This window comes from Passer montanus, unplaced genomic scaffold (genome assembly GCF_014805655.1).
Source record: "Passer montanus isolate IOZ18808 unplaced genomic scaffold, ASM1480565v1 scaffold18, whole genome shotgun sequence".
Taxonomy (NCBI): Eukaryota; Metazoa; Chordata; class Aves; order Passeriformes; family Passeridae; genus Passer; species Passer montanus.
The window spans coordinates 15,574,586-15,588,790 of NW_024365381.1; the positions used below are offsets into that span (position 1 = coordinate 15,574,586).

At 34.3% G+C, this 14,205-nt stretch overlaps 1 protein-coding gene across 3 annotated transcripts in view; it reads left to right on the forward strand.

Moving 5' to 3' along the window:
* The window catches only part of MIPOL1 (mirror-image polydactyly 1), a 185,899-nt gene that overhangs the window by 27,358 nt on the left and 144,336 nt on the right, over positions 1 to 14,205 (forward strand). For 2 of the 3 annotated variants that reach the window (XM_039705098.1, XM_039705099.1), the window contains exons 2-3: positions 4,645 to 4,779; positions 6,020 to 6,099. In XM_039705098.1, the coding sequence (XP_039561032.1) occupies positions 4,775 to 4,779; positions 6,020 to 6,099 (85 nt within the window). In that variant the 5' untranslated portion in view covers positions 4,645 to 4,774. Of the gene's footprint in view, positions 1 to 3,961; positions 4,101 to 4,644; positions 4,780 to 6,019; positions 6,100 to 14,205 lie in introns of those variants that run through there. The other variant, XM_039705097.1, reaches the window with a different exon arrangement.

Below are 14,205 nucleotides of genomic sequence, written 5' to 3' on the forward strand. Positions count from 1 at the left end.
ACGACGAAGACAATAAGTGTTCTTTGGCTTACAGTAAGCCATCATTAAAAGCACCAGATGTAAATTTTGTAGTGACAATATGAGAAACTGCTGCAGCAACAGAAGAAAATTATCTGACCCCTGTTTCTTCATGTCATTTTTATTTATACAAGTTAGTTGAAACTAACTGCATATGTCTTATCTCCTTTTGTGTCCAGAATTAGCAGGGAAGAAAAGCCAGGGATAACTGCATCACTCTGCCCTCTGGGAAAATGTTTTTATCAAGTTTCCAGATAATAAAGTTACTTTTATTAACCAAAATCTTGAGGTCTTTTTAGCGATGTGGAAGTTTATAAATTTTAAATAATACTCATGCTGCATTCATCCATTTCTAAGGTTAATCCACTAATCTATATTTTATACTCTTTTTAAAAGAACAGAATATTTTGCATGAACTACTTGTATTTAAAAGCATATAAAAGTAATAGACTAGAATAAAATAAGTATCTCTGTAATCAAAGTATGTTTCATTTCACAGCTTTTAAGTATCTAACAGATTAGTATTATTCCACTTGTAAAAATACTTGAATTGGCTATCTCTCTTATCCTTTGACTAGTGTTTTTATAACTGTCCAAAACTAGTTTTAACTTAGAGTTGCCTTAGATTTCTGATACACCATAAAGTTTCCTAAGATAGGGAGGAAATGTGACTCTTTTTAGAGGAGTGTGTCTTTTAATCAAGACTTGACATCCACCTGGGCTAAGAAAACTGACTGTTTGTTCCCTGGGGAAATGCTTTGAGAAGGTAACTGGTTTTCATGTAGAGTACCCTCCTAAGTTAGGTTTTTTTGGTTTAGTGTACCCCGAGGCAAAACGTTTCAGGATATTTTAGAAGATCCTGCCAATCTAATTAGTCTTACAGGAATAATGCTAAAATTCATTCTCTGTTTCCCCCTTCATAAACTATATGGTGCTTCATCCCTACACTGTCAGTGGCAGCTGTTAACTGCATCTCTAAGGGGGACAAAAACAGGCTTAGTGCTGTTCCAAGGAGTAATGGGAACTGGTCTCTTGTTCCACCAGAGGTGGGGCAGGTGGGATCGCCCTCTGAGTGGAAAAACTCTTCCAGGACTGGGGATTGTTTATGAAGAATGGGTGAATATAGTCTAGAGCAGCAAATGTTTGCATCCTGTCACAGCAGCTAAGGCCATGATTCAGTGATTGACTTCAAATTCTCTCAAGGCAAGACCAAGGAATGGGGGTTTGCAGTCATTGGGTCTCCATGTAGAGTGGTCCCAGCAGGCTTTCTGTTCCTGAGGAGGGGACTCAGTACCTGAACTCCAGCTTAGAAGATGGACTTGTCAGTCCTGCCAGGGAGAGAAGGCACTGGCATTAGTGTTGCTGTGGTGCTTGGTGTGGTTGGCATTACCTTGGGGTGCTCCTTAGTTAGTGTCTGTTATTCTGCAGACTCTCAGGAGCTTGGGGTTTTTGCCTCAGAGAGAGGAAATACTGCTGCAGCTGTAAAAAGCCATTTGGAACTGCACTAGTAAAGCACTGTAAGCTTTCTATCTTGCAGATATATGTTACTTTTATATACCTCTTGTTTTTATTTAATTCCTCTGAAGTGCTTGTGTTGATGAATAATTAGAACCAGGATTGGTATGCCTTCCTTTTGAATAAGCTCTTATTTTGTTTAGATTTTTTTCTCCTAAAATCCATTCATATTCCAAGGTACTGAAAGGCAAAGTATTTTAATGGTGTTTTTGCAGAATATTTTCCTGAATGGATGAGGAAACAGTCATTCCAGTTAGCACTATGTAAAAAAGTGAAGGCAGTGCAGTTAGCTTAATTTTCCATTTTTATTTGTCATAGATGTAAATAATTCAAACATATAAGCTTGGAAATAAGTTAACAGTTTGAAACTGGGACTGCATGAGTCTTATAGGATAATATTAGTATTTCATGTGTGTTTCAATTTGACATTCTTAAGAAAAAGGTTGATTTTCCTGAAGTATGAACCATTTAATAGTTAATGCTGTTTTTCACTGGGCTCCTGTGATAAACTAGAATGTTCATGTATTTCATGTGTATGCTTATGTAATTAAGCATCCACTAATTTATTTCTCTTTGGAAAATACTTCTCCAAATCAGCACTCCATGTATTAAGATTTAAGATTATATCATCTGTTTGTTTAAGGTAAGCATTAGGACAGGTATTATTATTTTATAATAGATTCTTAATCCCTTGTCTGTGAAGTGTTGATGTTTTCATTAGAGTTAAAATATGTTGCATGTGTACAGAAAGCCTGAAATCTCAATATGTGGTTTTATCAATTTTAATTATTTGAATCATTAGAACAGCTAATTTTTTGCTTAAGGATACACCAATTCACCATTGAATCTGTTTTTTAAGGTTTTTTCCAGTTTAATGTCTGAATCCAAATTCATAAAGAGTTGGAAAAATGAGATGTCTGAGCTATAGGATTCACAGGGATTTTATATGAAGCCTATTTAATCAGGATAACACTGTTATTAATATTCATAAAGTCAGCTGGAACACAAATGACAGACTATGGAGCCTAAAATTTTTTACTTGTGAATTTATTAAAAGCAGCTTAAAAAATTAATGGAATTTAAGTAAAGTTGACGAAAATGAAAATCTTATGTTAGCAGAAAAAATCTATATTAGAACTTTGTCTAAGACCATCTTGCATTGATATCTTTGACAGATTTCATTGGTACTTAAAGAAGAAAGATGCATGAATGGTCATTTAAAAGGATTTAAACACATTGGCACATTAATTTTTACATGAATAATAAGTAGTTTCCAAAAGCAATTAACTTACAGTGTACAAGATTTGAATAGAAAAATAGGACTGTGACATCAAAGGGCAAAGCAAATGTGCAGTACATTTTAAACTTTTAATAATACGACTTCTTAAAATAATTTTTTTCTTTTCCACAGTAAGTAAAGTAGCACCAAAGGAATATGTGTACAGCTTGGGTTTGTTTTGAAATACACCAAGATCTGGAAAAAAAATATTTTTATGCCTAAGTGCTGTTGGTAAAGAACAATTTTAAGGCTTTTACGTTGATCAAGTGCTTCTAAATCAGCTTTCTCTGTGTGGAAAACAGATATATACTGATCACAGTGTGTGATTTTTTTTTTCCCATGCTGCTATATGCAGCATTTGGAAGCATTTCTTATTTCTGTAGATGGCAAAATAGTTAGGTCTGAGAGTTCTTTCATTATTGTGCCTATCTATTAATTTTATGTGACTGTTGCATTTTATATTCAACAGATAGTAACATTTTCTTTTTTATTTTGACTTTCTTTCATGGTGTCCTTGTAGCTTTACTCTAGCACAAGGTAGATAAAAAATAGTGAATAAGGAAATTAGATTTAAAATTACCTCTAGCGTTTGGGTTATGGTTTCATTTTATATTTTCAGTTTTGTCTTGGTCTGCTAGTATACTGTATTTTAATCTCCAGCTTTAATTTCCTCTCATTATTACACATATTGATTATTAGCAGATTGTTTTCAAATGAAAGGAAGGGTTTATAGTAATTGTATTCAATTTTTCTGATGATTCCTTGTGTGAAACCTTAATGGCCACTTCTGATCATTTTTTGAAATGCTGACTTTTAACACTCACTGAATAATGATGGTTCAATAAGTTTTGGTTTTAAAAATACCTTATGTTCAACATACCTTCTGGAAAGGTACATCTTGAAGGACAAGTAAGCGTTGTGCACAAGTCAGCTCCCTATTGCAGCGTTTGTGTTCAGAGCAACCAGTTTAAATAGTTAGTGTCTGGAATATTTTGTTTTTCTGTGTCCTAACTTTTGTTTTTAAATTATGGGGAAATTAATTGGCACAACCTAGGAAGCCCTAAAAATCTTTCCATTTTACTTTGATCCATAGGTGACCTTAATCTGATATCAACCATTTTTTTTTTAATTTTCTCTATGTTTAAACCAGAAAATTCTTATTAGTTAACAGAACCTATTTCACCAATGAAGACAAGGTCTGTAAAATGAGCCTCTTGACTTCAGTGATAAATTTTTCCTGTGCCATAGTCTATTATTTCCGGGAGAGGGCAGCATTTTCCTATATCAGGTACCGAAAGGCACATGCCCTGCTTAGACTGTCAATGTTTCTTGTAATTACTCCCAGTATATTTGTTGCTTGCTTATGAATTAACTTGCATTTATGGAACTAAATCATTCCAATCATTTAATTACACCTGAGGAGCTGAACTATAATTGCTTGCTTCCAGCTAGGATCTGATATGGCTTGAGCAGTATTAATTTGGTGTTTACTTTTCTGAGTGCTAAAAGCATTAAAATGATTGTGCAATGGGATTACATTTTACTAATTGCTGGCATTCATTAGCTGGGTAAATGGCGAGGAAGAATGACTGTATATTGTGGAGGGATAAAATTATGGTTTTAAATAGTATATTACTAGACACATTAAGGCCCTAAGACATGTTTTAAAATACTCCAGAGGTTATTAAATACCATATTTTCTTCATGTCTTGCTATATGAATATCTTATTAAAATACTGCAATTATTATGAACCTTTTTGTGCAATATGTAGGGAAATGGCTTCATTGACAGAAACCTATTTCTTGATATTAATAACCCTCTATATTTTCAGCTAATCCAAAAGTAAATGAGGAACTTAGGAAAAGATTGCCAACTTCAAATCAACACAGTTACACAGAATTGAAGAAGAAGCATACAGCTTCATTTGAGGGATTCTTTTAAGGGACTCAGTGTTCTGCGATATGAGGTGAACTTTTTATTTTTTGTTAAGACCTAAGTACATCAAATCCTTTACATTTTTTTATCATACATATTTATAGTCAACAACAAATATGAGCTAAATATGTATTTCTTGAATGTTTGGTGTACATGTTGGTGTTGAATTTTTAGTGTTTGTATGATTAATTTTTTAGCAATTTTAAATATAAAAATGAAATAATCTGCTTGTTTTGGTGTTGTATGGCAAAATAATTTCTCCTGCTTCTTTATTATTTAGGATATGTGTCTGGTTACAATTTTCTTGAATTGTAAAATATGTACTTAATTTTTTAATTTAATCTCTTACATTTTCAGCACAAGGACAACTGTCTGTTTTCATAATCTGGTCACTGTATCTTCAAGGCACATATATCTTTTTAATAAATGTAAAAAAAAATTAGGAGGGAAAACATACGAAATAAGCATAATGTATAGTTAAGGATAAAAATTGTCCTATGTGCAATATTTTTTAAAAAGGTGCTTGAGTAAGTAATATAATTTGTGGTCAGCTTACTATGTTACCAAGATTACAAACTTCCTTGCGATACAGAGTATAATTGAATTTTCAACACATAAGAGAGCATATATTTTAATACCCAAAATGATGCCTGGTAGATATAACATTTTACTGTAAGCCTCATTGAGGGTTACTTCTTGAAGACCTTTGATTATATTAAATATTGCAACTGTGTAATTAACTATAGTCTGAAGCAATATGCATGCAAATATTGCGATGCATTATTTAGCTGTTCAGAAAGAACTTCAAATTCAGAGTTGGAGTGGTCATAGACCACTTTACCTGCATTTTATCTAGGAAATTAAAGGAAGAATGCTGTAAAGTGAAGCATGCGCTACTATCTGTAATAACTGCCAAAATCAGCAGTCTTGTTGTCTGTAGCAGGACTGCTTGGTGTGATTTGGGCTGTGCTCAGTAATGTGTACTTCCAAGACCAGACTCTAGAAGGAAAAACCAAACTAATAAATATTTCAACAAAGACATCACATGCAACAGAAAGCTGAACCAAACAAATATAAAAATTAGATGAGTGAAGAAAAAATATTTTACTGAGAAATATAATTTTCACTGGCTGTTAAAGTATGCATACTTCATTATGCTGCTATAAATATTTAAAATAATTTGTTTTGTAAATTTTTTTGTCAAATGAAGGCAAAGTATAGATGTATTATATTGTTTCAAGTTTATTTATCTACAGTTTGTTTTATTTTAGCTCTGAAACCTTCAAGCAAAAACTGGACTCAGTGCCAGATCAAACAAGTTCAGAGGAACAAATGGAGAACTGGTCAAAAGGTAGGGACTTTAAAGATATTAATAAGGAACCTTAGGTGTTATACCAGTGCTAGGCAGTGACTGGAGTGTGTTTGTTCTTGCTGATATATGACTGACTTTGGAAGAAAAGAAAAAAAAGCCACAACCACATACTGGTCCTTAAAAGAACTTTGAGTAACAGGAGAGCAGCCACATGAATATAAAGCTTCACCTTTATTTTCTGGATTTTTGAAAATATTTTTTATAACTTTCAGAAGACTTGTTTAAATTCTTAGTCTGTACATTGTGCTTTACTTTCCAATCTTTTTTTTTTTTTTTAATTAGCAATAAATCTGAAAATCTGTCTTAAAGTCATTTTCTTGGCTATTCACACCTGGCTTGGGTATGATTAAGCCATCTTTTAATATTAATGAGTTTCTCATTAGTAGCTCAACTGAATGTAGACAGTAAGGAAAGGCTTGGAGATAAAGGTGACTTGGTTAACTTGGAGCTTCCCCAGTTGATGGGGTTTTCATCTTCATCAGGATGCAAGTATCTTTTTGTATTTTTACTTGGTTGACCAGACATAATTGTTCTCAGATACATTCCTCCACGTTTAATGACAGAAACCTAAGGGGAAAAAACCCCACTGAATTTGAGAGTACATTACATGACTGGCTTACTGACTTTGTAGAAGAGAATTTTCAGAAGTAGCTTATGACTAGATTGTGACCTGTAGAAGGAAGGGAAAGACATAAAAAGAGATCCTCACTTTAGGGTGGATTTTTGCTAGTAAGTGACTATGTGTAGGTTAAAAAATCCAAAATTGCATAGGTGTGTCAACATCAAAATTTCCCTCTGTATCAGAGCCTCATAGCTTCTTGTACATTTCCTTTTTTTGAGTTTTATACTATATATTCTCTCTCAAAAGATTAAAGATTATAAATGTCAAGTTTCTCATGGAGAGTCTGTTTAGAAGAAAGAAGAAATGCTTCATTTTGTAGGCAATACTTTTCTTTCGTATGTAAATTAATTTCCACCTGTATTATTCTGTAAAATAAACTAATTATCAACCCCTTTTAATTTATGGAATTTTGAACTGTTACTGAGTGAAGTTCAAAAGTTTTTGAATCATATACTCTGTAAACAACAATATTCATGGTGGTGTAAGTTAGTGGAGAATTGTATTCTGACAATTTAAACGTGTAATGGCTTAATCAGGTTTAGTATTTTCAGACCTTTAGGGGTCAGCATACCCTAAGAATGGTTCAAAAGGTTAAGTTTTCCAAAGCAGGCAAATGAAACTGATTCTCTGTGAAATAGTTTCTGTCTTAATTGCAAGAAATTATGTTCTGCTACTGCTCAGATATATTTTTGAAACTGAGTAGTTACTGAGTTTCATGTGTATTGTCTTTCTGATGCATTAAGTCAATATTTTGTGCTGTTTAGACAGCTACTTCTTCCAAGCTAAAACTTCATGTATCCAACAGAAGTTGTTATATAAATAAAAGTAAAATTCATACACTTTTTTAGCATAATCATTAATAAGTCATGTAATTCTTTGTGCTTTTGCTCCTGGGAAGGTTAGAAAAAGGGATTATGGGTGAATCTGTCATCATACTGGTGGGGATGAGAAAGTCTTTTTTACTTAGAATTTAATTTGGTATTAACAGCTAAATTGCATTCACTTAAAATAAAGATAATAGGTCAATTTCAGCAACATAATCTTCAATATGTGTGCTTGGTAGATATTCTAGTGCCTTTTCTCATTGTATTACTTAGCAACTTCTCATTTTCTGTGTAAATGTGTGTGCTGAGGAATGTACTATTTTGTGTCCTGCTTGCTCTGTCATCTTCATATCTTTCCTTTGTGCAGTTGGTACTGAACTGTATTTAGATCTTCCTTTCTTGTAACTTGGAAGTTTAAAAGCCGGGTTTAAAATAACCCTATAATTTTTAATAATTTAAAATTTTAATAGCATACTGAAATATTGGAGATTACATTATTTGTCAACATTTAAGGATGGTAAAGCAAATATGAGACTAAATTTTTCTGACTAGATGAAAATTCAGTCAAGCCATGAGAGTTTTAAAAAATAGAAAAAACAGATACAAAATGGTAGGTTTATGGCGATTATGTGGGATAATGTGTAACCTGTTAACCAATGTTATAAAATAAAATACTTGAAAGGAAGGTAGTGTTTAAGAGGAGTGTATCTGAAGTGTTTGAAAGGTGAGATTTTCTTTTTAACTTTCCGAGTTGTTTGGAGTATAGTATCCCTGTGAGGATTGGAGACTTTGTCAGTGTTCTGTTCTATTAGGAGGAATTAAAGAACAGTTTGTGTGCAAGGCTTGTTATTTTGTGTTTGTATCTAGTTTAAATGTACTCTTTCTCTTGTTTTTAATAGAAGGTTAATGCCTGTTTTCAATTCCCTCTAAGGATACTTGAGAGAATGTACTAACAACACTGGCAGCAGACCAGTGAGACTGTGCCACTTAGAAATGAAAAATATTCAGGATCCAAGCTAGACAGCCTAGAATAGTATTCAATTATGAAAATAAGCTTGTATTGGCAAATAGGTGCATATCTTTGCATTGCAGTGACGGTGGGTGTGGGGAAGCACATTGCATTGGGGTAAGAGTTGTTGCTTCAGTAGGGTTTCCATGCATGATGGGAACTATGCAAACATTAATACTGTGAAAACACAAGAAGGAACCTGAAACTGGGTGGTTTGTCTTCTTATATATATGTTTAGGACTTGATATGGCATTTTTTCAGAAGCATTACCAGGATTGGAAAGTGGTGAGTGTGCAAATGCTGGAGTTAAATTTGTGTCTTATTTGACTCATGTACCATGTTTAATTAGATGCAGCTGTATTTCTGTATTATACAGTCTTTAACTACTGTAATGTTTTGGCTTATGTCATATTTATGAGCATCCATGCTTTAAGGACAGGGCAGAAATTAGGAGAAGTCTTAGAATTTTAAGTGTTGTTTGGTCTGTTTTGACAACAAAATCAGAGTTTTGCTGACTCCAAAATTAAAATCATGGTATAATTTTTATTTGTAAATTCCTTAGACAAGTTAATAGATTTTACTTTTTTAATGGCAAAGTTGTTTGCTCTCTTAAAAGGTGGTTATTATGTTTTTCAAGCATAGAAATAAATATTTATATATTTCTAAGCCATTACTTGAAGCATATATTGAAATGTAAGTCAGTGAACCAAGTTCACTTCTCAGAATTTGATGGCAACTTTAGTTATGATCTACATAGGCACTTCTCATGTATCTTCAAAAGAATGCTTGCAACTTGTAAATATACTTCAAAATTGCATGTCTGGAAACTAGTTCAGAGGAGCCTAGCTTTAAAGGGCTGTGATAATGTAGATTGGAACAGAACTGCAGAATCAGCTTGTGCAGGGAAATTTGTGATAGAGGTGTTTTATCTGGTGGTGAGCTGTGGGTTTTTGGGGTCTTTTACATTCATGGTAATTGAGGAAATGTACTCACATGCAAAGGTTAAGTAAAACAAATAATCTTTTTGTGTAACTTTGACTGTCTTATGAGAAGTAGAAAACTCTTCTAATTGTATAATAGTTTTAATGTACTTTTTTGTAGAGTTGTTTTTGCAATATTAATTACAAGGGCTTTTTTGTCTGGAATTTCTATTGTGTGAGTTTGACACACACAAAGATTAATGGGTAAAGAAAGCCTCAAGAGTAATATCGCGTTGTAAATGCTCTAGTTGGGTAAAAAAGCAGCTAATGGTAAAGGTGCTGCTGCCCATTTCTTCAGAATGTACCCACTACAGCTGTAAACACTCTAAAGTAAACCTAAAGCTCCTCTTTCAAGGCTGTAACAGAAGCAAAATTAAGCATACTTGTCATAGTGAAGTCTCTTTCTTCTTTTACATGCCTCAACAGGAGATACTGTGAGCCTATTCTCCCTCTCCTACCATTTTTAGCAACAAAGTGTTGTTTACTTGGAAAAGAAAGAAGGCCTGAATATTGCAAGGGTGGTTTTTATGCAGGAAAATCTACACGATATGCAGAGAGGCAGCATCCTCTACCCCCATGTGGTTCAGCTGATCAGTGTCTTCAATGTGTGCTGTGCTTTCAGCATCAAACTCACTGTGTGCTGTCAGATCCCCTTGCAAAGTGCCAAGTGTAGTTGAAGGTTTCTCTGAATGATGTAAAAGCCTGAAAAGAGGCTGAGAGGGTGAACTTTCATGAGTAAAACCTAGGAAAAGTACCTAGTAGCTGTTGAGCAACACTAAACGTGGAAGATGTAGAAAACCTCTTCCATGGAAGAAGAAGGAATAGTGTAACGTAACATAGAAGATAAGAATAAGTTAATGATAACTGAAAAATCATCCAATACTGCTTGGTCTTTCCTGTAAACATAATCTCCATTCATGCATAAATTCTCATCTGTTCTTTTTCCATTCAATTTCTTTCCTTGTACATTTTGAGTGGTGGAATACAGCACATTTTTAGCCAGACTGCATGCAGAAAGACTCCTGTTGAGAAGCACAAGTAGATGTCCAGTACTTGCCTGACTCACTGCAGTGTTGTGAATGTGATTTTGTTGAACCCTTTATGGTACGCTCAAAGCATGTAGGGCCTTATCTGCACTGAGGGCTGCAAGCACTAAGGATGGGGAGAATGCACACCTTGAAGTATTGCACTTTGGATCTTAAGTGTGTAAAGTATGAGTGCAGCTAACTTCAGAATGTCTTGAAATGTACTTCAGAGAGAACAGCACTTACTACCACAGTAATTTTTAAGTAGTGCTTCAGAAGAGCTTTAAAAGACCTTGCACAAGTGCAAGAGGAATTTGGTTATTTTCTTCTTTAAAAACCTTCATTGCTTCTATTTTTATAACAGGTAGAATAAGGCTTAAGTTCAGAGCAACAATATTTAAAAATTATGAAAAGATTCTTCAGGGAGTGCATTGCCAACTCTTATTTGTGAGTTCAGCTGCATCTTTAGTAGAACACTACTGGAGTAAAGGTTGCTGGGGCAAGGCGTCTTATGGCTACTTTATGCAGAGTGATCTTTCTTTTATTGTCAGACACTTGAAATTGCAATATTTTTTCTTTACTTCTAAAGCTGTAGTTTCCTGGGATTTTGTTTAGAACTCTTAATTCAGCAAAGCTTTAATTGTTTGTGTGTGGTAGGGGAGGTTGAGTACATTTGGATAAGAGAATTTTCACTATAATTAATGGGCATGGGGAAACATGACCCTGCCTAGATAAAAGGGAGTTCTGGATCATTAAGATTTAGATAATGGAAGGGGGTTATATGTGAAAAGCAATTGTCTGATATGACAATAGCAAAAGACAAATGGAGTGGGAGGGTTTACTTTGTTTTTAGTTGGTTTAGAAAACATAAACACAGCATGCTTAGTAAAACTCCAGCAGACACTATGTTTGGAAATTATGTAATGACTCCATATAGGCTGTAATGATATCCTGAAACCCTGTATTTAAACTAACCTGAATTACAATGAGAGATAAACAGAATATTTACCCATCCCTTATGAGCTGCTGCTGATATGTAAATTTATTCTTCTACTTTGCACAAATATACTTTTGAGCTACTGCTTAAACACTTCAAGGTCCTTAGCCAAACAGTTTTAATGATGCCTCCAGTATTATGAAAGTGTGACATTTGATGAATGCCTTGTATAGTTGTGATATCAGGGAAAGTGTAAACAAAAAACGCACATCAAGTCATCGTGCAACACCTAGATAATTTATAATTTTACTGTTTATATCCATCTTGACATTTTTTATCTGCCAAAGGCAGGTTTCATTTGGAATCTTAATCTGAGATTTATTTGGTGGATCTGGAAATCATAGCTGGAGTTCCCACAGGAAATGGTCCATCTACCAACAGATTAAATGGCAGTCCTGCAGTTGTTAAGGGAGCTCTGCATTTAACACACATGCATACTCATTCAGTCAGCACTGTGGAGAAAAATTAAAGTAGTAACCCAGGTTTAGGAACAATGTAGCTAAAAAGTCCCATATTTGCTGAATGACAAAGGGTTATATAGCAGCATTTCATTTTATTATTCGTGCTTGAATTTCTTGTTTGCTTTGTTGAGTCTGCTGACGAATACTAATAAATGCCTGCAACAATCCAGACGAGAGATGCCTGGCAACAAAGCTATGCGGTGGACCTCCCTGATCTTCTCCAGTTCACAACCTGACCTTTTGAAAAATTGGCTGGGCTAAGCTGCAGAATTTGGGTGTAATGGTTATTGTTAACTCCAGCTTTAGGATTTATTAATTTGTGTGATCAAGACTTACCTATACTTCAAAGTTTCTGAAGACCAAACACAATCATCCATCCATTAGAACTAACATTGTGTTTCAGTGAATCCCACTTACTGTCTGCCTAGAGATTCTGCTGTTTTGATGCATTCAGAATATAAAAATGCTTTTTCAACTGTGAGACCAGTCCAATGAAAATCTGGTGTCTTCTCAGAGACTAATATTTTAAAATAACAATATGTTAATGAATTGCAAACGGAGAGTGGAATGCCAAAGGAAATGTCTGATATTTACACATTAATAAATGCATCACGATTAACTGCAGTGAATACCAATATAATGATTTGCCACATATTTTAAAGACTGTGTAGCATTTTTCCATTTTAAATATTCAACAGTTTGTACACAATTGCTGTTTAGATGCAGAAGAGGAGGACAAAAGACTTAGTGAGAGACACAGGCAAGGGAACATCATTACTAAAATAATCAGAATCCGTGGAGAATTGTAAAAAATTACCTTTGCCAGAATAACTGCCAACCATTCTTAATCTCTTTCTCAGTTTATTTCTTTATGAAGGGTGTTGCCAGGGTTCCACACAAGTATAGGTGAATACAGAAGCATTCAAAACAACACAGATGTCCCCCAACTTATATTGCTAAAACAGAATTCACTGTTCTCTTTAAGGAATTAAAAAAAACCCAAACCATTAAACTTCTGAGTTTTGTCCATCTTTTAGCAGACAAAATATTTCAAGCCTCTTCTTCTTTTGTGTATTTATGTGTTATGGGATATAGAGCAAGCAAAAACATTGATGCATAATGTAGCTTTGGTTATTCTTATTGCATATGCAGATAACTTTCTCAATGAAGTTGCAAGAAGGTTATGTGGTTCTCATTGTTCAGTTTATTGGACAACTTAAATGCTTAGCTGTAGCCAGAGATCAATTTTTGAATTGCACATTTGATCAATATTTGAATTGCGTTGTTGTGTTCAGCTGACTGACTTCTAAAGCAGTTTTAATTGTTTGGAAGTTCTTTGCATTAGAATGATAATATAATTTTAAAAGATAATTTCCTTTATTCTGCCTAATATTGAAATTACAGGAAGTTTGTTTATATTGTACATTGCACAACTGTCTTCCAGTATACAAATACTGTAACCTAACCTGTCATGTGAATTCAAATTATTGTCATAAAGTGTCAAAGGATATTATTTTAGTTACAATTCTTTTTTTTTTTTTATTCTGTAAATGTTAGTTAGCCATTCATAAATAAAAGTGGTATTTTTTTCTTGAAGTACAGTAGATATTAGTTTCTGAAACATCTCTGACAGAAAAGAGTAGAATTTGACATCTCTGAGCAGGAGAAAAAAGCAGAGAGGGCCATCAGTGAGGTAGCACAGGCTCCAAGGTGCAGTGTGGATCCAGTACCTTCAACTTCTGCAGTTTTTCTTTCTGTTATGGTGTCATGGTTTAGGAATGGTATTCTCCAGTTCAGCACTCCCACCAAAACCTCATGCAGCTCACCCCGACTCCTCCAACTGGAGCCACAGAAGGTAAAGATCACAGGTTCAGAGAAAAACAAATTACTGGGAGCAGCAATGAGATAAGAAAACAAACAGTAACAACAAAAATACTAATGACAGAGGGTATAGGAAAAGAAACAATTCAGGAGGAAAACACACACCACAGCACACTCGATAATAGACCTCCCTTTCCCCCCCAATAATGGTCAGTACTGGATGGCTCCCTCCAACACATTTTCTGGACCAGAAGGCACCCCATCTTCCCAGAAAAGACTCCTGATGAGGTGAGATGGCATAGAATAATGTCTATGTCCTAGCCATGTCCCCTCCTGGCTACTACAA